General features: G+C 65.7%; 10 protein-coding genes across 10 annotated transcripts; 6 read left to right on the top strand and 4 right to left on the bottom strand.

Moving 5' to 3' along the window:
• Positions 1-408: 408 nt before the first annotated feature.
• Positions 409-2,686, top strand: EMIHUDRAFT_446241 (hypothetical protein; the record flags this gene model as incomplete). The annotated part of the gene is made up of 4 exons (XM_005762303.1): positions 409-1,788; positions 1,864-2,046; positions 2,119-2,256; positions 2,290-2,686. 4 exons carry the CDS (start codon positions 409-411, stop codon positions 2,512-2,514), a joined length of 1,926 nt encoding a protein of 641 aa, XP_005762360.1. The 3' UTR covers positions 2,515-2,686.
• Positions 2,687-3,141: 455 nt separating this feature from the next.
• EMIHUDRAFT_371770 (hypothetical protein) lies at positions 3,142-3,683 on the bottom strand (the record flags this gene model as incomplete). The annotated part of the gene is made up of 1 exon (XM_005762302.1): positions 3,142-3,683. A coding segment is annotated over exon 1 (411 nt), but the record flags the coding sequence as incomplete, so codon positions are not given.
• Positions 3,684-5,155: 1,472 nt separating this feature from the next.
• Positions 5,156-6,172, top strand: EMIHUDRAFT_248578 (hypothetical protein; the record flags this gene model as incomplete). Its single annotated transcript, XM_005762301.1, has 2 exons — positions 5,156-5,201; positions 5,322-6,172. The coding sequence occupies 2 exons, from the start codon at positions 5,156-5,158 to the stop codon at positions 6,170-6,172; spliced, it is 897 nt and encodes a 298-aa protein (XP_005762358.1).
• Positions 6,173-7,351: 1,179 nt separating this feature from the next.
• EMIHUDRAFT_120660 (hypothetical protein) lies at positions 7,352-8,956 on the bottom strand (the record flags this gene model as incomplete). Its single annotated transcript, XM_005762300.1, has 4 exons — positions 7,352-7,873; positions 7,971-7,980; positions 8,026-8,274; positions 8,400-8,956. The coding sequence occupies 4 exons, from the start codon at positions 8,954-8,956 to the stop codon at positions 7,352-7,354; spliced, it is 1,338 nt and encodes a 445-aa protein (XP_005762357.1).
• A 271-nt stretch (positions 8,957-9,227) lies between these two features.
• EMIHUDRAFT_248576 (taurine dioxygenase-like protein) lies at positions 9,228-10,301 on the bottom strand (the record flags this gene model as incomplete). The annotated part of the gene is made up of 2 exons (XM_005762299.1): positions 9,228-9,482; positions 9,693-10,301. 2 exons carry the CDS (start codon positions 10,299-10,301, stop codon positions 9,228-9,230), a joined length of 864 nt encoding a protein of 287 aa, XP_005762356.1.
• Positions 10,302-10,382: 81 nt separating this feature from the next.
• EMIHUDRAFT_248575 (hypothetical protein) lies at positions 10,383-12,122 on the top strand (the record flags this gene model as incomplete). The annotated part of the gene is made up of 2 exons (XM_005762298.1): positions 10,383-11,535; positions 11,782-12,122. 2 exons carry the CDS (start codon positions 10,383-10,385, stop codon positions 12,120-12,122), a joined length of 1,494 nt encoding a protein of 497 aa, XP_005762355.1.
• Positions 12,123-12,712: 590 nt separating this feature from the next.
• Positions 12,713-13,084, top strand: EMIHUDRAFT_77021 (hypothetical protein; the record flags this gene model as incomplete). The annotated part of the gene is made up of 1 exon (XM_005762297.1): positions 12,713-13,084. The coding sequence occupies one exon, from the start codon at positions 12,713-12,715 to the stop codon at positions 13,082-13,084; it is 372 nt and encodes a 123-aa protein (XP_005762354.1).
• Positions 13,085-13,254: 170 nt separating this feature from the next.
• Positions 13,255-14,696, top strand: EMIHUDRAFT_459883 (putative acyl-CoA dehydrogenase; the record flags this gene model as incomplete). The annotated part of the gene is made up of 5 exons (XM_005762296.1): positions 13,255-13,662; positions 13,754-13,932; positions 14,002-14,180; positions 14,508-14,591; positions 14,664-14,696. Coding segments are annotated over exons 1-5 (759 nt in total), but the record flags the coding sequence as incomplete, so codon positions are not given.
• Positions 14,697-16,128: 1,432 nt separating this feature from the next.
• On the bottom strand, positions 16,129-16,485 carry EMIHUDRAFT_248572 (hypothetical protein; the record flags this gene model as incomplete). The annotated part of the gene is made up of 1 exon (XM_005762295.1): positions 16,129-16,485. The coding sequence occupies one exon, from the start codon at positions 16,483-16,485 to the stop codon at positions 16,129-16,131; it is 357 nt and encodes a 118-aa protein (XP_005762352.1).
• A 1,485-nt stretch (positions 16,486-17,970) lies between these two features.
• Positions 17,971-19,784, top strand: EMIHUDRAFT_459881 (hypothetical protein; the record flags this gene model as incomplete). The annotated part of the gene is made up of 5 exons (XM_005762294.1): positions 17,971-17,978; positions 18,105-18,844; positions 19,217-19,277; positions 19,353-19,423; positions 19,563-19,784. Coding segments are annotated over exons 2-5 (1,089 nt in total), but the record flags the coding sequence as incomplete, so codon positions are not given.
• Between the last annotated feature and the right edge of the window lie 53 nt (positions 19,785-19,837).

The following is a 19,837-nucleotide window of genomic DNA, read 5'->3' as shown; positions in this document are numbered from 1 at the left end:
ACTCATCCCTCTCTCTGAATCTCCTGCAGTTCAAGTGAGATACGGAACGTAAACTGATGGCTTGCCCATCCCGGAGTTGTTCGACCCTACATAAGTCCGAGACGGTGACGGGATGCTGTCGTGTGGTGTTCTCAGGCCCAGTGAGGTAGTGCATCTGACTATCCCGGATCCTGCTGAACAAGCTCCTCTTGTAGCTCGATCGGTCACACCGCCATCGCCGTCGGGGAGAGGGGGGACGACACTGCTTCGGCAGCGTGCACCTCGATCCTGTACCGTGTTTGTTATGACCCCCCCCAATGAACATACCAGTGAGGGAGGGCGAGACGATCGAGGGGTCCCGTACCACGCGGAATCGGCCCTATCCAGTGCTCAAGTGCTGAAGAAAAGCGGGTGACGAAATCGCTCGTGATGTCGACGAAGGACTCGAAGCCCCGCCCCTCGGTGCCCGTGCCATCGCACGAGTACATCGCGCGGCGGCGCCTCGAGGCCGCGCCCGCAGCGATGCAGATGCAGCGGGACGACAAACTCGTGCCGTCCTTTCCCGTCGATCCGGCAGCGACGCAGCAGCAGATTGCGCTCGAGCACCTCGCCTTCCAGGATGCTTCGCAGGGCCCGCTCGTCCCGGAGGACTTTTTCGCACCCGGCCGGCCGCAGCGAATCACCTGCGCAAAGAGCCTCGGGGCGTGCTACGGGTCTTGCTGCTTCACCGAGCACCCGTGGGCGGTGTGCTGCGGCGGCAACAACGTCGTCACCTGCGCCTGGAGCTACCTCTGCCTCCCGTGCTGGAAGCCGGACACCTACACCAAGCCGCAGTTCATCTGCCTCCCTTGCTGCTGTCCCGTCGCGCAGCTCTGCGTCCCGTGCTTCTGCTGGGCCACGCCCGAGGAGAGGTGCGCCGCGCTGCGCTGGTGCTGCAACAAGGGCTCCGTCGCTGCGGGAAGGGGTCCCGGCAGCTTCTACTGGAAGTCGCCTCCCACCGTCTCCGAGTCGGAGGCGTTCGGCGGCGCGGCGGGCCCTTGGGCGTCGCGGATGCCCTGGTGGTGTCACGGCTGCCTTTCCCACCTCCCGTACTGCCGCGGCTGCTGCAGCGGGCGCAGCTTCGACGCCGCTCCGCCCAACGCGTTTGCGCGCGTGATGGAGGCCTGCTTCGGTCTCGCCGATACGTGCCGCTGCTTCCGCTGCTGCCTGATGGTGAGCTGTTCCTTCATGCAAGGGCGGGCGAGGTCGGTCGCCGCCTCGACGCACGTGTGTGAGCCAGGCATCTATGCGCCAAACGGGGAGGAATTTGGCGGGTCGTGGATCTTCCCGAGCAGCTTCGAGCGGCTCCCGACGCCGCCGGGCACGCTCGGAAGGGATGGTCAGCCGCTGAGCACAAACGTGGCGGAGGGGGCGCCCGGCTCGCGAGTAATCATGTGGGTGCACGGCGGCGGCAACATCGGGACGATGGTGCGGCTCTACACGAGCGCCGTCGGCTTCGCGCTCGCCGACAACACGGGGCAGGTCGTGCTGATGCCCGCGTGGCCAGCCGCCTCGACCGAGCCCTGGCCCGCCGCCGTCGTGCAGCTGTGCCGCTGCTACCGTTCACTCGTGCGGCTATACGGCGCAAAGAACGTCGTCGTGATGGGCGACTCGTCGGGCGGAGGCATGGCGCTGGCGACGCTCATCCTGGGCACGTCCTACCTGGGCGAAGGGAACCTGCCCCCCCCTGCAGGGGTAGGCCTCAGCTCGCCCTGGGCCGCGCTGAGCGACGCCGCTGGAAAGACGGCATCGGCAGTCAAGTTTGATCCGGTGCGCGACGCGCTAGGGAGCTCGACTCTGCGGCCAGACACTCGCTACTCACGCCTCTTCTTGGCGGCCGCGCAGGTCGCGGGAGGGTACAGCCCGCAGAACTTCGTCCCCACGGAGGAGGAGCCAGTTGCGCCGCTCGGCTGGGGCGATTACCTGCCGTCCGGCCTGCCTGCCGCCTTTAACCTTCCTGGCTACGCGTACGCCACGTCAGCCCGCCGCGACGCCGATTCGCTGGTCTCGCCGAATGTGGCTACCGAGGCGGAGTTGGGCGCAGCTTTCACGTCGGGCGGCGTAGCACCCTCTCTGAGCCTTCTCGGAAGCCTCGCGTAGGAGGAGCTGCGCGCCGCTGCTCGGCCCGACAGCGTGTGGGTTGCGCACGGGGGGCAAGAGGTGTTCAGCGACACGATGAGCGAGCTCGCGTGTGCCTTGGACAAGGAGAGCACACGCACCACACACACGCGCTGCCACGTCGCTGACACGGCCACGCCCCTCCACCTCTAGGCGGGTACCTTGCACGAGTCGCACGTGATGAAGACGATGCCGCACGACGCGATGCTCGTCGCGCCCTCCTTCGATTTCGGCTGCGGGCGAGGGCGCGGCGACCCGCACATTTGGGAGCCGACGGTCGCTTGGATGAGGATGCTACGCTGGCTGCACCATTTGGGGCCAGAGTGGCTGGAAGGGGGCACGCCGCCGTTCGGGACGGCCTGGGAGCACGTACGCTGATGGAATCCACCGTGTCTCCCCCACAGCGCACACAGGTGCTACGCTCTACGGTATACAGGCGGAGAGAGAGGTGCGTCTGGTGCCCTGGTGGTCGTCTCATATCGGCTGTCGTCACCGACGGTCGCCGGGTACGTAATGGAGTTCACAGCAAGAAAATAGTAAGCCCGAGTAATGTGTGCCTGCGGCCCCTGCTCGTGCTGCATCTTGCTGCTGCTCGCTGATCGCTACATGTACACATGTACATGTACATGTGGTGGAACGCTATGATGCACTCAAGTCCACAGAGTCAGAGAACGAGAAAGTGTGTATAAGTGAGCCGGCGTGGCGGCGTGTGCGGAGTGCGCCGCGCGGGGGTTGGCATATCACGACAGCATGTGCATGTATGTCCCGTCGGCACCAGCCGCGCCACCGGGACCGCGTGGGTCGCACGACGGCTCGGGCCATGTCCATGTGGCACCCGCCGGAGTCCACGGCGGGTCGGGGGAACCAAGCTCCAAGGGGGCGGGAGGAGGCAAGCGACTAGCCCGGTCGAGCTTGAGGCAGGGGGGGTCGAGCGCAAGCTCCAGGGAGCAGTCGTTCGCCCTGCGTGCGGTTCTCCTCGAGCTCTGCGTCGCGCGCCGCCACCGTCCCCTTGAGCTCCGCCACCTGGTCGAGCGCATCGCCGAGCAGCCCCTTTGCCACGCCCAGGTCGCGCAGCTGCTCCACGCCGCCGCTCGCCCGAACCTCGGCGGCGTGGTCGGCCACGTAGCGGCGGCACTGCGCGAGGAGCCGCCCGTCGCCCATCGTGTGCGCCGCCTCGAGCAGCGGCACGGCGCTCGCCGGCCCGACGCTCTCCTGCAGCGCCTGCGAGCAGAGCAGCTCGAGGCGCGACACCTGGTACATCTGCGCCAGCTGCCGCAGCACGAGCGCGCGCCGCGCCTGCTCGCCCTCCTCCTCGCCGAGGTCGAGCTGGTCGGTGCAGAGGTAGTCGATGAAGGCGGTGAAGCTGGCGAGGTCCGTCTTGGGCACCGTGATCTCGGCGGCGTCGCGCTCCTTCATGCCGATGCCAAACATGGTCCGAAAGAACACGGACCGCACGCAGAGGACGCACTTGCTCACGTGCTCGTAGCGCTCCTCGTCATCGCCGGCGATGAAGGTGACCTTGCCGTCGGGGAGGCTGGCGTCGCCCCGCATCTTCTTCAGGTCTGCCACGAGGGTCGAGGGCGGCACCACGAGCGGCGCAAAGGAGGGAGGCGGAGGAGGCGCAGACACGCAGACCTGGCGGAGAGCCGTTCCTGTGCGGACCAGAAGAGTGCTGCCGTCGGGGCTGAGGGCGACGTAGCTTGGGTTGTTGAACTCCACCGCGCCGCCCACGCCATCAGAGCTGCCCCCAGCGCCGCTGCCCGCGAGCCGTAGTCACTGCGCCAGTCGCCACCTCCACCCGCTGGATCTTGTGATTCATTTCGTCTGCCACAAACAGCGCGCTGCCGTCAGGGCTGATTGCGACGCCGCACGGATAGGCGAACTGCGCCGCGCCGCCCACGCCATCAGCACTGCCCGTGGAGCCGCCGCCCGCGATCGTGGTCACCGCGCCAGTCGCCACCTCCACGCGCCGGATCTTGTGGTTGTTTCGGTCTGCCACAAACAGCGCGCTGCCGTCCGGGCTGATGGCGACGCCGCTTGGGTAGTAGAACTGCGCCGTGCCGCCCACGCCATCGGCACTGCCCGCGGTGCCGCTGCCCGCCGCCGTCGTCACAGCGCCAGTCGCCAACTCCACCCGGCGGATCTTGTGGTTGTAGATCGCAGTGCGAACGTGTGGGGGCGGCCCGTGAACATCTTTCTTTAGCTTGTGAGCCAGGAAAAGGGTTGTGCGATATGTCGATCTCCACGATCCTAATTCCTATCCAGTAGAGCGAATGCGATCCTTAAATGGTAAATTCTATACATACTATCGACATATCCCCGTTCGTTTTCTTTTCTTACGGGACTCAAAATTCTTTTGTCCTAGGATTTTTGCTTCCACGCGGCGCTCTCCGACGCGAGCACCCCATCCGAGGGCGTGCCCCGTCTCCTCCTTCGCAGCCGTGCAGCTCGTGTAGCGCTTGCCGCGCGGGCTCCACGCGCGGAGATCTCTTGCTTTGCCCCGCCACACCTCCCAGCCAGCGGCCGCCGCGCCAGGCCAGAGGCGGACGTCAATGTCCGTGGCCGACAGGAGCTCTCCGGCGCGCTCTCCGGCGCCGACCTGTTGTGTCGCGGGCCGCCTGCCGCCTCCACCACCGCTGCCGAGTGCGTGGCTCGATTGGACCACAGCTTCTCCCGACGCCATCGCCGCAGCCTTAGCCGACGGCTTGTGGGGGCGGACCGATTTCCGGCACATCTCTGTACCTCGCCGAGCGAACTGAGGTGGTCGCGCTGGAACGCGGTGTCGGGAGGTGGTCGCCTGGCTGGAACGCGGGAGAAAAAGCTATTCCGGAGTTGACCCTTCTGACTCGCAAAAGAAATCTGGCTTCGCCGTCGAATCTTTGCACGCCCTTGTCGCCGTCGCTAGATCACTCTCCTCCACGACGACGCTCTCGCGCCAGAGCACGCCCTTGTCGCCGTCAGCTAAGAACACTCTCCCCGCGATTGTCCGTCCGCTCTGTTGCTCCAAACGTTCCTGACGATGCTCCGCGGACACGCTCGACTCCTGCTGTGCTGCTGGGTATTTTGTGCACATTCGCCGGCGAGCTGTCAATCGCCACAGCGCTTGAATGCCGCGCCCTCTTGTGTGCTGAGAGAGGAAGCTGGCAGACGATTCTTCATCCTGTTTGCTACGACGCGCCCACGAGGCCTCGCCGCCTGCCGCCTGCTCTCGCGGCACCCTGAACTCAACTGCAGCGGCGACGTCTACTCGCCCCACTCGAGCAGTGGTGCGACGGCGAGGCAGCGCGCCGAGCTCACCTTGGAGCAGCAGCGCGCGGAGCCCGTCCGCTTCCTACGCTCGCACTACGCGACCTGCAATCGCCGCGTCTGTGGCGTTCTCCTGCTCCAAGACTCTTTGCCGTTGAGCTCGCTCCATCAGCTGTTTCCACCTCACTGCTCGGTCACCAAGCTCCTGTTGCGGCACAACGCGACGGGAGGCGGCAAGGCCCTGCCGCGGCGAGGTGCCGCCGACAGCGGCGACGCCGCCGCCGCCAATGACGCGCGCGCCGCGGCGTGGCTTAACCGAGCATCGAAGTCTCCGCCGCACCACTCGAAGTCGGTCTCGATCCCGCCTGAGACGCCCCTCTCGGGCAAGTCGACGAGCGCCGCGGAGTCTTCGCTGGTCGAGATCTTCGACGCGCTCGACGTGCGCAAGGAGGACTCGGTCTGCCTCTATGAGCACTGCACGGCGGAGCTTGCCGCCTCGCGCCGGTGGCGAGAGGCGCTCGAGTTGACCAAGGGACACGTTTGGGCGGGCGAGCGACTGTCGCGCGCCCTCGCCCAGATGAAGGCGCGCCGCTCGGCTGCGGGGGTGCCTTTTCGGCAACTGCCGGCGGCGGAGGAAGCGCCGTCGTCCGGCAGCCGCTTCCAGGTCGAGCGCCAAAACGGGCGGCGCAGCATCATCGGCAGCGCCGCGGCAGGGAGTTTCGTCTTCATCACGGTCGGAGGCGTCTGCCTGGCGCTCGGCATTGCGATCGGGCAGCGTTTCCGGGTATGAGATGCGCGGCGCATGCCCTCCTACCTTCTCATGTATACACACACAGTACAAGTGCGCACCCTCGCGAACTCGGGCTGTGCCTGCGTGTCTCATGCGGATGCGCGCACACTGTCCTCCTGTGTTCGTGCTGTAGTTGGGCTAGTGCCATTTCACTCTGTCTGACACGCTAATCTTGAAAACGTCTCCAACGGAGCTCCGTGTTGCTTCCAGCGCCCTCCCCCGCGCTCCCTGCGGCCATGGCCGATGATCCTAGTATGAGAGGTCATCTGGCTACCGCGAGAGCGACCCAACTCGTCGACATCGTCCGATGATGATGCCTCAAAGTCAGCCTTCGGAGGCTATCGTGGGGTCGAGCCGGCGGTGGCCGTGACATGTGGTTCCACCACCCCTCGTAGGCTTTGCCTCTGATCGCCACCGTTCCCAGGCTGCCTAATGGGGTGGAAAGGAAGGCTGGGCGAGCGTATAGAAGCGTGCTCGACCTCGTCGTGGCAACCTGCACGGCAGCGCTGGCAGGCGCGATGAGCGTCGTGCCACCTGACCCGAGACGGGTCGCAGGCGTCGTACCGAGCGCGTCGAGACCGTGTCCTGATGTTATCAGCACGGGTGAGTCACGTCGGCGTCAAAGGAGCGACGTGCGACCTGTCAGAGCTTGATCTCCGATCTCAGCGGCGTCGAGTCATCTCCGGCGCGCGACAAAGGTACATACCCAGGACGCGCAGAGGCAGCTGCGACCCCGCTGAGTGGACGGCGTCACACAGCGCCACCTGCTGTGTGCAACCGTCTACTCGGCGGGGTCGCAGCTTCCTCTGGAAGGCACCGAGATGTACCTTTTTGCGCAAATGGTCAAATCAAGGTTTTGTAACGCGAGCTGTGCCACAGTGAAATGGAACTAGCCTTGGGGTGTCGGGGGTGTGTGGTTTTAGGGCGCGTTGGAGACACACATGCCAACCTACACGGTTTTTTACGTATGTGTGCTTCCTCGGCGGCACTGTCCGGTCTCGCCACTCGTGAACACTGCACACACACACACACACACGCACACGCACACACACACACACACACACACACACACACACACACACACACACACACACACGCACGCACGCACGCACACACACACACACACACACACACACACACACACACACACACACACACACACACACACACACACACCGGTCAAAAATCGAACCGGAACTCCGCCTGCGGCTCCCGCCCCATGACGGCGGCGCAAGAGGGCCGCGCCGCCTGTGGGGTGATGTCCCCGCCGTCCTGGCGCGGCTGGCCCCCCTCGCCACCTTCGAGCGCCTCGGGGTGGTGGGTGCGCAACACCGCCTCGAACTCGCCGGCGAGGCGGGGGCGCAGCTCATGCGGCACGCCCGAAACAAGGTCGCCCGCCTCGTCGCCCGCGCGAAGGTACTGCAAAATGCGCGCTGCGTGGCAGCGCGGAGCATAGTTCCCTGTGATTGCGATCGACGGCTCCAAGTTGAGGCAGCAATGCCACCATCCCGACGGCACAAAGAGCACCTCGCCCTCCTCCACCGTCGCCTCGAGCGCGGCCGCCCCGCCGCCGCCGCCGCCGCCGCCGCCGCCGCCCCGCGCCTCGGCCAGCGACGAGTAGAAGACGCGGAACCACTCGTACAGCGAGACGGGCGAGGTGAGGCTGGCGCCGTCCGCGCTCGGCGTCACTCCGGCAGGCGGCTGGCCAGGCGGGGTGAGCACCCACTTCTTCCGCCCGCGGACGCACGCGTTCCACGCGGAGGTCGCGTTTGGGTCAACGTGCCACGCCGAGCCGGACCGCGTCCCGCCTGTAGGAAGGTTCCGAGAAGGTTTAGGGAAGGCTCCTGCAGCACCGAGAGCCGGACCGCGTCCCGCCCGCGATGAGCCAGCGGTGGTCCGGCCGGCAGCCTCCCGGCAGCTTCGCAAAAAGGTCGCGATCTGCGCTGAAGTAGGCGGGCACGGCGTAGTCCGCAGCCAGGCCCGGCTCGGCGCCGCCGCCGGCGGCGGACGTCTCTGCGAAGCGCTTGTCAAAGAGGTAGAGCGGATGCTCGTCTGCGTTGCTCGCGCAGTAGTCGAAGAAGGCGGGCAGGCTCATCGTGTGCCTGGAGCATGCATGCAAGGCACACGGGTCTCGTGCACGCGGGCCTCTTGCGAGCGCTGCTTCGGACACGCGAGCGTGTGACCCGTGCATCTAGGGCTCGCGCGCCCGCCGACGTGGAAGCCGCACCTCTCGCCGAACCGGTCTCGAAGCGCCGCCTCGGTCCACTTGGCGGCGGCGGGCCAGCCGCTCGCCAAGCCGGTCAGAATGACCGGCTGGCCGGGCGCCTCGAAGCGGGCCGCGAAGTCCTCCACGCTCAGCCCGCTCGCCGCGACCCGAGGCACATTCTCAAAGCTAGACCAGCGCGGAGGGATGGCGGCCGTGCCGCAGTGCCACGGCGCGTACAGCACGTCCGAGTAGTAGTAGTGTGTGGCCCCGAGCGACGCGGCCGGCGCCGCGGGCAAGCCGCGCCGCCGCCGGTAGGTGCATCGCCAGCCACCTGGGTCGTAGCGTAGCCACTCGCCCGGCGCCAACTCCTCCTCGAGGCAGCACGCCTTCCAGAGGTCCTCGGAGAGCGCGAGGACTCGCATCGCCCGTGAGGTGCAGGCGCAGCACGCGAGCTCGCGCGCACCGCCGCTGGAGAGGATCTGCATCAGCACCTCGTCCGGCAGCAAAGCCAGAGCACCCAGCGCACCCGGCTCCTCGCGGAGGCTGCGCTGGTCGTCTGCAAAGAGCAGGCTCCCCATCGGGCGCACGCGCAGCGGGTGCGGCACAACCACGACGCCCTCGGGCGCGAGGGCAGCGCCGCGGCGGGGCTTTGACATATCGACGCTCAAACAAGCGTGATATCGCGCGCTGGCCAGCCACGGCCACGGGAAGCCACGGAAGCGTAGCCTCCGCTCCCAACCAAGCTAAAAGAAATAGGAGTTGGCAGCTAGCGACGGCCTCTGCGGCAAAGTCAAACCACCCCACCACCACCTATCCAGCCTCCACCCTGCCCCTCCGTAGTCTGCCTGCTCAATTCTGCATCGGGATCGTCTCGTCCCAGCGGAAGCCGAGGCCGCCGCCTTGCCACACGCCGCCGCCGCCCAGTGGGTTGGGGCCGAGCACGTTGAGCACCGGCGGCAGGCCGTACGGCGGGTCGAAGTTCTGCGGCGCGCGGATGGTCGTGCGATGGAGGATGCGCAGCCCCACCTCGGTGCTCGGCTTGTGCGCCTCGGGGGAGGCGCGGTGGGCGACCGCGAGGTTGTCGATGAAGATGCAATCGCCCTCCTCGTACTCGTACACCGCTGTGTATGCCTCCGCCTCCTCCGCACCCGCCTCCTCCGCACCTGCCTCCTCCGCACCTGCCTCCTCCGCCTCGCCAGCCACAGCCTCACCACCCACCGCCGCCACATCACTTGCCGGCGCTGCCTCATCGTCGGCACCCACGCCGCCATCAGCAGCCTCGGCATCAGCAGCCTCGGCATCGGCGCGCAACACCTTGAGATTCTCCGGCTTGACCGCCATCCGCGGCCTCTTGACCGGATTCGCCGGGTCCTGGCCCTCCATCAGCTCCACTGCCACGCGGCCATTGGTGCGGTCCAGCACGCCCACGACGACCCCCTGCTGGCCATTGAGCTCGGGCTTGGAGTTCAGATTCTGCAGCTCGACCAGGGCGCCGTAGCGCGGCGCGCCGCCGAGGAGGTCGGCCGCGCCCGTTGCAAAGCCCTTGTTGAGCAGCGCGTTGTAGCTCTGGAACAAGTGCCGCATTTCGTCCTGCTCGAGCAGCCGGAGCTTCTCGATGCCCTTGGGGTCATTGGCAGGCGGCGTGACCTCGAGCACGGCACCCGTCATGCCCAGGTGCAAGTAGACCGACTTGCGCCCCGAGATGGGATGCTCGTGCACCACCGGGTGCAGGACGCCGCTGTTGGAGTTGACCGACACCAGCCGCTGCCAGCGCTCCTGCTCCGCCTCTGGCAACGCGTCGAAGGCGCCGCCCTGATGCGCAAAGATGGTGCCACCGCCATTCTCCGCGACGCGCACGATGTGGTAGCCCACGTGCGAGAAGACGCCACGCTCAGGGACGCGACTGAGCGCATGAAGCTTCATGAGCCCCAGATCATGGCCGAGGTGCAGAAGGTGTGCGATCGCGCCCTCAAGGAGTTCGCCATCGAGAAGGCGCTCGACGACATGGTCGAGGCTTGGGCGCCCATCGAGTTTGACGTGGTGGCGTATCGCACGACGGGGACGAGCGTTGTGAAGGTATCGGACGAGTGCAACACGCTGCTCGACGACCACATCGTACTGACGCAGCAGTTCTCCTTCTCGCCACACAAGGGGCCCTTCGAGACGCGGATCACTGATTGGGAGACCAAGCTACGACTCGTGCAGGAGGTCCTGTCCGAGTGGCTCGCTTGCCAGCGCAACTGGATGTACCTCCAGCCCATCTTCGACTCGGAGGACATCCAGCGGCAGCTGCCCGCGGAGGCGAAGCGCTTTAGCGCGGTGGACAAGCTGTGGCGCAAGACGATCAAGGCGGTTACCGCCGCGCCGCACGTCCTCACCTTTTGCGACGACGACGCTCTCCTCACCGCGTGGTCGAGCGCCAATGAGGAGCTCGAGCGGGTGCAAAAGAATCTCGCCGACTATCTCGAGACCAAGCGAGCGGCGTTTGCTCGCTTCTACTTCCTCTCCAACGATGAGCTAATCAGCATTCTGTCCCAAACGAAGGATCCAAACGCCGTGCAGCCGCATCTGCGAAAGTGCTTTGAGGCAATACACTCAATCACGATGACGGGCGAACAGTGCGAGATGTCCGACATGATCTCGGCCGAGAAAGAGGTGATGCCGTTCGACACGCCTCTGCAGCCAAAGGGCTCCGTAGAACTGTGGATGGGAGAAATTGAGACCACGATGCGCCGCTCCGTTCGCAAGGAGACCGAGACAGGGATTGCCGATTACAAGGTTCAGGCCCGTGGCGACTTCATGAAGTCGCACGCCTCCATGGTTGCCATCTCCGTGTCGCAGCTCGACTGGACGAGCTGCGTCGAGCTCGCCATCTCGGACGGAGGCTGCGACGGTGTGCGGCAGTACCTCGAGACGATGGTTGCCCAGCTGAAGGAGCTGTCCCTGCTCGTGCGGACAAAGCTCTCCAAGCTCCAGTCCAAGGTGATGTCGGCGATCATTGTGATGGAGCTCCACGCGCGCGATGTCGTCGAGCGCCTCATCGAGGCCGGCGTGTCCCGCACGGGCGATTTCGAGTGGGTCTCGCAGCTGCGCTACTACTGGGAGGAGCGCGAGTCCCGGTTCGGGCCAATCAATATGCTGGTACGGATGGTCCAATGTACTTACCCTTATGGCTACGAGTACCTCGGCGCCTCGTCTCGCCTCGTCGTGACGCCGCTGACCGACCGGTGACCCTTCTACATTATGGTCGCCTGAAGCTGACTAGTGATACGTGACCACACGATTGATTATAGGTGCTACATGACCCTGATGGGGGCGCTCCACATCAAACTGGGCGGCGCGCCCGCCGGCCCCGCGGGAACGGGCAAGACCGAGTCGGTCAAAGATTTGGCCAAAGCGCTAGCCAAGCAGTGCGTCGTCTTCAACTGCTCGGACGGGCTCGACTACAAGGCAATGGGCAAGTTCTTCAAGGGCCTCTCCACGGCGGGCGCCTGGGCGTGCTTCGACGAGTTCAACCGGATCGACATCGAGGTGCTGTCGGTGATTGCGCAGCAGATGCTCAACATCCAGTCGGCAATCATCCAGGAGAAGGAGATCTTCGAGTTTGAGGGCTCACAGATCCGGCTCGACCCAACCACCGCGACCTTCATCACGATGAATCCCGGCTATGCCGGCCGCACCGAGCTGCCCGACAACCTGAAGGCGCTCTTCAGGCCGATGGCGATGATGGCGCCGACGCTCTAGACAGAGGCAGCGATCTCATTGCTCTATCATTGACGCCGGTACCCCCACTCGCTAGGTGCCAGACTACGCGCTCATAGCCGAAATTCGGCTCTTTTCCTTTGGCTTCGACTTCCCGAAGCCATGTGCGCAAAAGCTGGTGTCAACCTTCCGCCTCTCCTCGGAGCAGCTCTCATCCCAGGACCACTACGATTTTGGCATGCGTGCCGTCAACACCGTTATCAACACCGAAGGTGGCGTACCCCTCGCTCAAGCCGCTCGGCACGTGGGTGCCCGACCTGTTATCGTGAGCATCCCCGCCGCCTCTTTTCGCATCCCGCCGCCCCTCCCCTCCCTGCTGCGCCTCGCTCCCCGCCCCTTGCTATCACCCGCCCGCCCCCCCCCTCACGACCGCTCGGCCTCACGGGCACCCTCGTCCTCGCCGCGCCAGACGGCTCAACTTCATCCAGCGGTGGATCGACCATGGCAAGCCGCAGGCGTTCTGGATCTCGGGCTTCTACTTTCCGCAAGCATTCATCACGGGCACCCTTCAGAACCACGCGCGCAAGCACGAGATTGCGATAGACACCGTCTCGTTTGCCTACAAGATGCAGATGCACACCTTCGAGGGAGACGCTTGCCCCTCGGTCTCCACGCCGCCGGAGGACGGCGCGTACATATACGGGCTCTTCATCGAGGGCGCGCGTTGGGACGCGGACGTGCAGCTCTTGCAAGAGTCCGAGGCCAAAGTGCTCTTCACGCAGCTGCCCGTCGTGCACATGCTGCCAGAGCAGCATCGCAAGCCGCCGAGCGAGGGCGTCTACGCGTGCCCCATCTACAAGACGCTAGCGAGATTCGGCACCCTCTCCACCACCGGGCACTCAACCAACTTTGTGATGGTACTTGACATTCCATGTAGTTTGGACCAGCCGCAGCCGCACTGGGTGAAGCGCGGGGTGGCCGGGCTGCTCTCGCTGAACTTTTGATTATCTAGCCGAGTTTTTGCATGTGTTTTTGTGTGCGGCTCCCGGCATGTGTGTGTACTCCCGCGAATTCTTTTCGTGCCGCCAGAGCTCGAAACTCCCCGGGGAGGCTGAGCTTCAAATCCAGATCATATAGCAGACAGTCAGTGAACATGCTGCTTCGACGGTCCAACCTCGCTCGCAGCCTCGCACCACGGCCATGGCGGCAGATCGTGCCGGCCAAGCGCCGCCTCTCCGCGCTGCCCGACACGCCTCCCGCATCGGACGCGCACGCCAACATCAACGATGACCTCGTGATGAACCGGCGTGACCTCGACTTCATCCTGTACGAGGTTGAAAACGTCGAGGCGCTGTGCCAAACCGAGCGCTACCAACACTGCGACCGGGCAACCTTTGACGCTGCGCTGGACACTGCCCACCAGCTGGCGCACTCACACTTCCACCAGTACAATGCAAAGGGCGACCGCCACCCGCCGCAGTACTGCCAGGAGACGGACACGCTGACGCTACTGCCCGAGCACGTCGCGGCGCACCGCGCCTATTCCGACGCCGGCTTCCTCACCACGTCGATGGACGCCGAGGCTCGCCCTTCGAGATTGCAGATCGCCAAACACACGCAGGGCGGTGTGTTCGAGAGCCCTATACCCGTCCTGCCTCCCTTTCCACGCCCAGGTGGGAGGGTCGCAGATGCCCGTCGCAGTGAGCGGCGCCGTCGGGCTGCACTTTTCGTCCGCAAACGCCGGCTTCTCGGCGCACTTCGCGCTCAACGTCGGCGCTGCAAAGATCCTGCAGCACCACGGCACCGACGAGCAGCGCGCGCACGTGCTCCCGAAGCTGCTCAGCGGCGAGTGGTGCGGCTCGACCCCTCCCTCCGCGAGGGCCGCGAGCGGCCTCCTCACTGCCGGACGGCTCTGGGCCAGGTGCGGTACCATGTGCCTCTCCGAGACGCACGCTGGCTCGTCGCTGACCGACATCCGCACGACGGCGCACCCGCAGCCCGACGGCACGTACAAGATCCGCGGAAACAAGATGTGGATCACCGCCGCGGAAAACAACTTTGGAGGCACCATCGTGCACATGGTGCTCGCCAAGCTGCCTGGCGCCCGCACGAGAGAGCGAGAGAGAGCGCGCGAGGAGAGGAGCGAGAGAGAGAGCGAGGAGAGGAGCGAGAAGAGGAGCGAGGAGAGGAGCGAGGAGAGGAGCGAGGAGAGGAGCGAGGAGAGGAGCGAGGAGAGGAGCGAGGAGAGGAGCGAGGAGAGGAGCGAGGAGAGGAGCGAGGAGAGGAGCGAGGAGAGGAGCGAGGAGAGGAGCGAGGAGAGGAGCGAGGAGAGGAGCGAGAGAGAGAGGAGCGAGGAGAGGCACGTGCACGAGAGGTGCTCCTCCCCCCTCCCGCTCCGTGTGACGCGTGGTGTGACGCGCCGGGCAGGGGCGCCCGCCGGCACCAAGGGCATCTCCCTCTTCCTCGTCCCGAAGCATGCGCTCTCGTTCAGCGAGGAGGGCGTCTCGCTCGGCGACCGGCCGGCGTCTAGCTCGGCGTGGGCGGGAGTTTCGCCGCAGATCAGCTGAGCTGCCCCGAGACTAGGCGAGCGCAACGACGTCCGGCTGGGAGGGCTTAACCATAAGATGGGGCAGACGGCGAGCGTCAACGCGGGCGAGCTGCTGTTTGGCGAGGCGGCGGATAGGACACTCGTGGCACCTTGTGGATGAGACTGCTCGAGACATCCCGACTGTCCGAGGTTAGGCGACGGGTGGCGCCACCGGCCACCTTGTCGGCGAGCCTAACCAGGGGCTGCATTGCATGTTCATCATGATGAACGAGCTCCGCTTCCAAGTCGGGCTCGGCGGCGTGGGCCCCGCCCTCGCGGGCTACCTTTACTCGCTGCAGTACGCGCGGCAGCGCACGCAGGGCCGCTCGCCGCTCTGCCGCGACCCGAGCACGCCAATGGTGCCGATCATCGAGCACTCGGATGTCAAGCGGATGCTGCTGCTGCAAAAGGCGTACGTCGAGGGCGCGCTCGGGCTGTGCATGTACACGGCTGGTGTCATCGACGCGCTGGCCACCACGGCCGACGCCGCGGCGAGGTCGGACAAGCTGCTGCTGCTCGAGCTCCTCACGCCGGTGGTCAAGGCGTGGCCGTCCGAGTGGTGCCTCGAGGCGAACAAGTGGGCGATGCAGGTGTTGGGCGGGTACGGCTACACGCAGGACTTCCCGCTCGAGCAGCTCTACCGCGACGCGCGCCCAAACATGATCTACGAGGGCACGTCCGGCGTGCAGGCCCGCGGCCTGCTTGCAGCGACTCCTCCTCGGAGCCTCCCCTCACCCTCTCGGACCCTTCCTGCAGGCCCTCGACCTGCTCGGCCGAAAGGCGTCGATGGGCGGCGGCGCGGCGCTCAAACTGCTCGGCGCCGCCGTCGCCGAGGACGTCGCCGCGGCGCGGGCGGCGGGCGGCGTGCCGCTGGCCGAGGCGGCGGACTCGCTCGAGGCGGCGATGCAGCGGCTGCAAGAGACGACGGCGACGCTGCTCGGCGCGGCGGCGGGCGGGGAGGTGGAGGTCGGGCTGAGCAACTCGCACGCCTACCTTACGATGACGGGCCACACCGCCGTCGCATGGCAGTGGCTGCGGCAGGGCACCGCGGCGCGGCGCGGCCTGCTGCGCCTCGAGGCGGAGGGCGGCGACGCGAGCGCGGACGACGAGGCCTTCTACCGCGGCAAGCTGCACACGATGCAGTGGTTCACCCGGCAGGAGCTCTCGAAGACGGAGGGCATGGCGCAGCTGCTCTGCTCCTTGGACGATACGAACGTGAGCATGCGCGGAAACTGGTTCTGAGGCGTCTCGTGGAAGGACTCGTGAATTGCCCGCGGCCACGCGCGCGGAGATCGGGGAGAGAGGATGCGTGGGGGCCTGGCACGGCACGGAGTCGGCACACACCGGACTAGTCACCGAGAGACACGTCGTGCACCGCGCAGTCGGTCGTCAGTGCAGTCTCGAGTCTGCAGAGCCAGCAGAGGGCATGTACGTGTACGTATCATTATTTAGCAAACGCGATTATTCTGGCGGTAGCTCGATGATTCGCTGCGGCGACTGCCGGTAGAGAAGGCACGTGTGTCCTATCACTTGCGCAACCTCAGCGTCCAGACGGGTGGCGAGCTCTGTCGCCATCGAACGCGCCTCGGCCTTTTTCTTCGCTGCACCGAGCTTGCAGCGGACCAGCTCGCGCGTGGAGAGCGCATCCTCGATTTCGCCAAGGCTGCCGGCCGCAGGGTCGAGAACCAGCGCCCGCGGAAGCAGCTTCTCGGAAGTGAGCCGGCCGGCATGCGCACGAAGGTATCGCCGCTGAGCGCCGGTGAGCGGCACCGCAAAGGGAGAGAGCGCCGAGAGGCAAAGTAGGGCGAGGGTTGGCATCGAATTTTAACTCGCAGAGCCCAGCAGGTCTCGAGGACCTTTGGCGCGGCCGGGCGGCTGTGCCATCGTTGTTTTCTTTTCTCCAGATCTGGTGCTTTGATCTGTGATCTGTGAGGGTCCGCCCGCAGGCGCATTTTGTATACCGAGGCGGTGCCCGGTGCCGACCCTGTCGGACCTTAAGACAGCATTGTAGATCCCTGTGTGAGTGAGTGAGTATTCTTGATACGAAACCACGACGACACACACCAGTCGACTCGCATCGGTTGCCTCCATGAACGGCGGAGCTATTCTCGCGCCCACACCACACCTGGCTCCAACGTGGACACGCCCATAGCTGGGGACACTACTAGGTCACGCATGGCATCACAGAAGTTTTGTCTCTGGGCCCCGAAAGGCATCTCTAGCAGCGTCGTTACGCATGCGCCCTCCCCTCCTGGGCGCATGCGCCTCACGTCTCGCCAGAGCATACGCCCTTGGTGTGTGGCGAGACGAGTTTTTCGCCATGCAGCGAGCAGCAAGCCGCCCGCCGCAAACAGCCGGAGGCCTCGCCGCGGCACTGACTGCGCCGCGCTCCCGCACCCGTCGACGAAGCTCCCCCCGCGGAAGACCGCGCGTAGCGACGCCTTGACGATCGAGATGGGCGCGCCTGAAGCTCGCCCACCTACTGCCCCTGAGAGTTGGTTACGAGTGGGATCAGCTCCCCCCCTTTGGGATCAAAGCTTCCACGACCTCGCACCCAACATCTCAGGCGGGATCAGAAGGGGACTCCACACCGGACACCGCCCGGGCACAGCCCCCCTACCCGTCGGATCGCACAGGGCCCCCTAGGAGCAGCCCACACACAATCTCGCATCGGCAGATTGCGCCTGAGTCAGGCAGACAGCACCGGGTCACTGCGCAGCCGATTCTGGTGACGAGCTGCGTGGAGGCCGCTTTCGCATCGCGTGCTTTCGGCATGCTTGCTTGCGACGGCGTGCTGTGGCTGTGGCAAGGTCGCGTCTGGATTCCGTTTCGCTGGTGAAACTTCTTTTGGTGTTGTAGGTATATTGTTGGCAAATCAAGACACAGAGCTCACACAGAATCACAGCGGGAGGAAAGCGGCGAGTCGCAATTCCAGGGGTCGTTGTGGCGGGCCACCCTGTCCAGAGAGGCATGGATGCCAATCTGGGGTCTCTCGACCGAGTCTATGAGCCCTGGCCGCCTCCCGATCTTGGTGGTAAGGCCGCAGCCGAACAATGTTGTGATAGTGCTAGCACGCGCCAGTTCGCACCTGCTGCACAACACCGGGTAGAAGAAAGAAAACAGACACGCCAAACGAGGGATGGGACGAGAACAAGGTCCCCACCTGCACGAGCAGGATTTTCAGTGTATGTAGCTCTTACGTACATTCCCGGAGGAGGACTGCTGACGGGGATTTTCACAACACCGGGTGTCCCGTACCCGGCCGTTGGTAAAATTCTTTCTGCACGCCCGGACACACGACGTCTTCATAGGTCCCACACTGGCGCCCAGCATCATAGCCCTGGCCGCTCCATCCGATCAATACTGAGACAAGCCGTCTGAAGCCTCGCCAGTGCGGGCAGCGGTCTCACTCACACCCCGTCTGCTCCGCCCCGCAGAGACCATGGCCAAGTGGACCGTCGCGGAGGCCAAGTCTGATGCCGTCAGCAAGAGAATGCTGCTGGAACATCTGCAGTCGAACGCGGAGAACGCCTGGCTGGACCAGCGGAAGCTGGTTGGCCAGCCGACCGCCGTGCTGAAGCGCGTCACGAAGGATGCGCTCGTGCAGGCGTACGAGGAGCTCTCCTCGGGCAGCGGCGGCGAGGCGGCCGCGCCCAGCGGCAGCTTCAAATTCGCCGCGTCGCCCCCCTCGGGCGGCGCGTCCGGCGGCACCTTCAAGTTCGAAGCGCCGCCGAGCGGCGGCAGCGCCGGCTCTCCCGCCTTCGCTTTCAGCGCGCCGCAGGAAGCGTCGGCGCGCGCCGACCCGTTCGCCTTCAACTTTTCGTCGGCGGCGGGCACGCCGATTGCTGGCGACGCCGTTGCTCTCGAGGCGAGCGACGCCTTGCAGAAGGATAAGGCTCAGCGCGACTTGAGCGCGGCGCAGCGGCGCGACGCGACGTTGGCGGGCCTGCCTGCGGCGGTGCGCGGGCGGGTCGAGGCGCTGGAGAAGCTTCAGGAGGAGAGCGACGCGGTGCAGCGCGACTTCGACGCGAAGCTCGCGGCTCTGCGGATGGAGTGCGAGCAAAAGAAGGCGCCGCTCTTCAAGTCGCGCGCCGAGGCCGTCGGCGGCGACGGCGTGCCCGACTTTTGGCTGACCTGCTTGCGGAACCACATGATGCTCTCCGAGGAGATCCAAAAGGCGCACGCGTGGCAGACACGCCCCCCCCCCCCCTTCCTCCTCCTCCTCCTCACTGGACGCCGTCTCTGCCGCCGCCGCCGCCGCGCAAGCACCCCTCGCCGCCCCTCTCGCCTCCTCCGACACCTTGCCTCCGAGGGACGGCCGTGACACCTCCGAGAGCCACCTTCGAGACGTGTCTGAGACGAGATCAATACTGGACGCCACGACGCGGCACACCTCGGCGCCGTATCTCGCCGTAGCTTGCACTGTGACGCGCCCCGCCCGCCCTCTCTCCCGCCCTCTCTCCTCTCTCCCAACGCCTCCCTCCACGCCTCCCCACGCCACGCCTCTCGCCGCTCCTCCCACCACGCCCCCCCTCGGACTACTTGCCAGGCGGACGAGCCCGTCCTCAAGCACCTCCAGGACATCAAGTGCTCGTCCACCCTCGGCCCGGGCGCAGCACGGCCTCCAGCTCGCCCCGCTACTCTTTTCATCTCGAGTCACTCCTCGTTGATCGTGCCTCATTCAGGCAAGCCCGGCTTCCAGCTCGCCTTTCTTTTCGGGCCGAACCCGCACTTTGAGAATGAGACCCTCACAAAGGCGAGCCACCTCGCCCCCCCTCTCTCCCACCCCACCCCCCCCCTCTCTCCCACCCCACCCCACCCCTCCCTTCTTCCCTCCTTCCCGCCCCTCTCCTTCCCGGCCCCGTCCACCCGCCTACGCCCGTCGCACCGCGCAGACCTACCTGCTCGACCCGACTGACGAGGACGAGGTGCTCGAACGTGCGCTCGGCACCGACATCAAGTGGAAGGAGGGGATGGACGTGACCGTGCGGATGGTGGAGAAGCGGCAGAAGAAGAAGGGCAAGGTGCGCACCATCAAGGTCGAGGAGCCGACCGACTCCTTCTTCAACTTCTTTGACCCGCCAGAGATCCCGGAGGACGACGAGGAGATGGAAGAGGTGAGAGGCACCCGTGGGGCAGAGAGAGAGAGAGCTGCGCAGCCCCCCCCCCC

The sequence above is a fragment of the Emiliania huxleyi genome (assembly GCF_000372725.1).
Source record: "Emiliania huxleyi CCMP1516 unplaced genomic scaffold EMIHUscaffold_682, whole genome shotgun sequence".
NCBI classification, from domain to species: Eukaryota; Haptophyta; order Isochrysidales; family Noelaerhabdaceae; genus Emiliania; species Emiliania huxleyi.
Note: the sequence above shows the minus strand (reverse complement) of the source record. Positions and strands in the feature narration are given on the sequence as shown.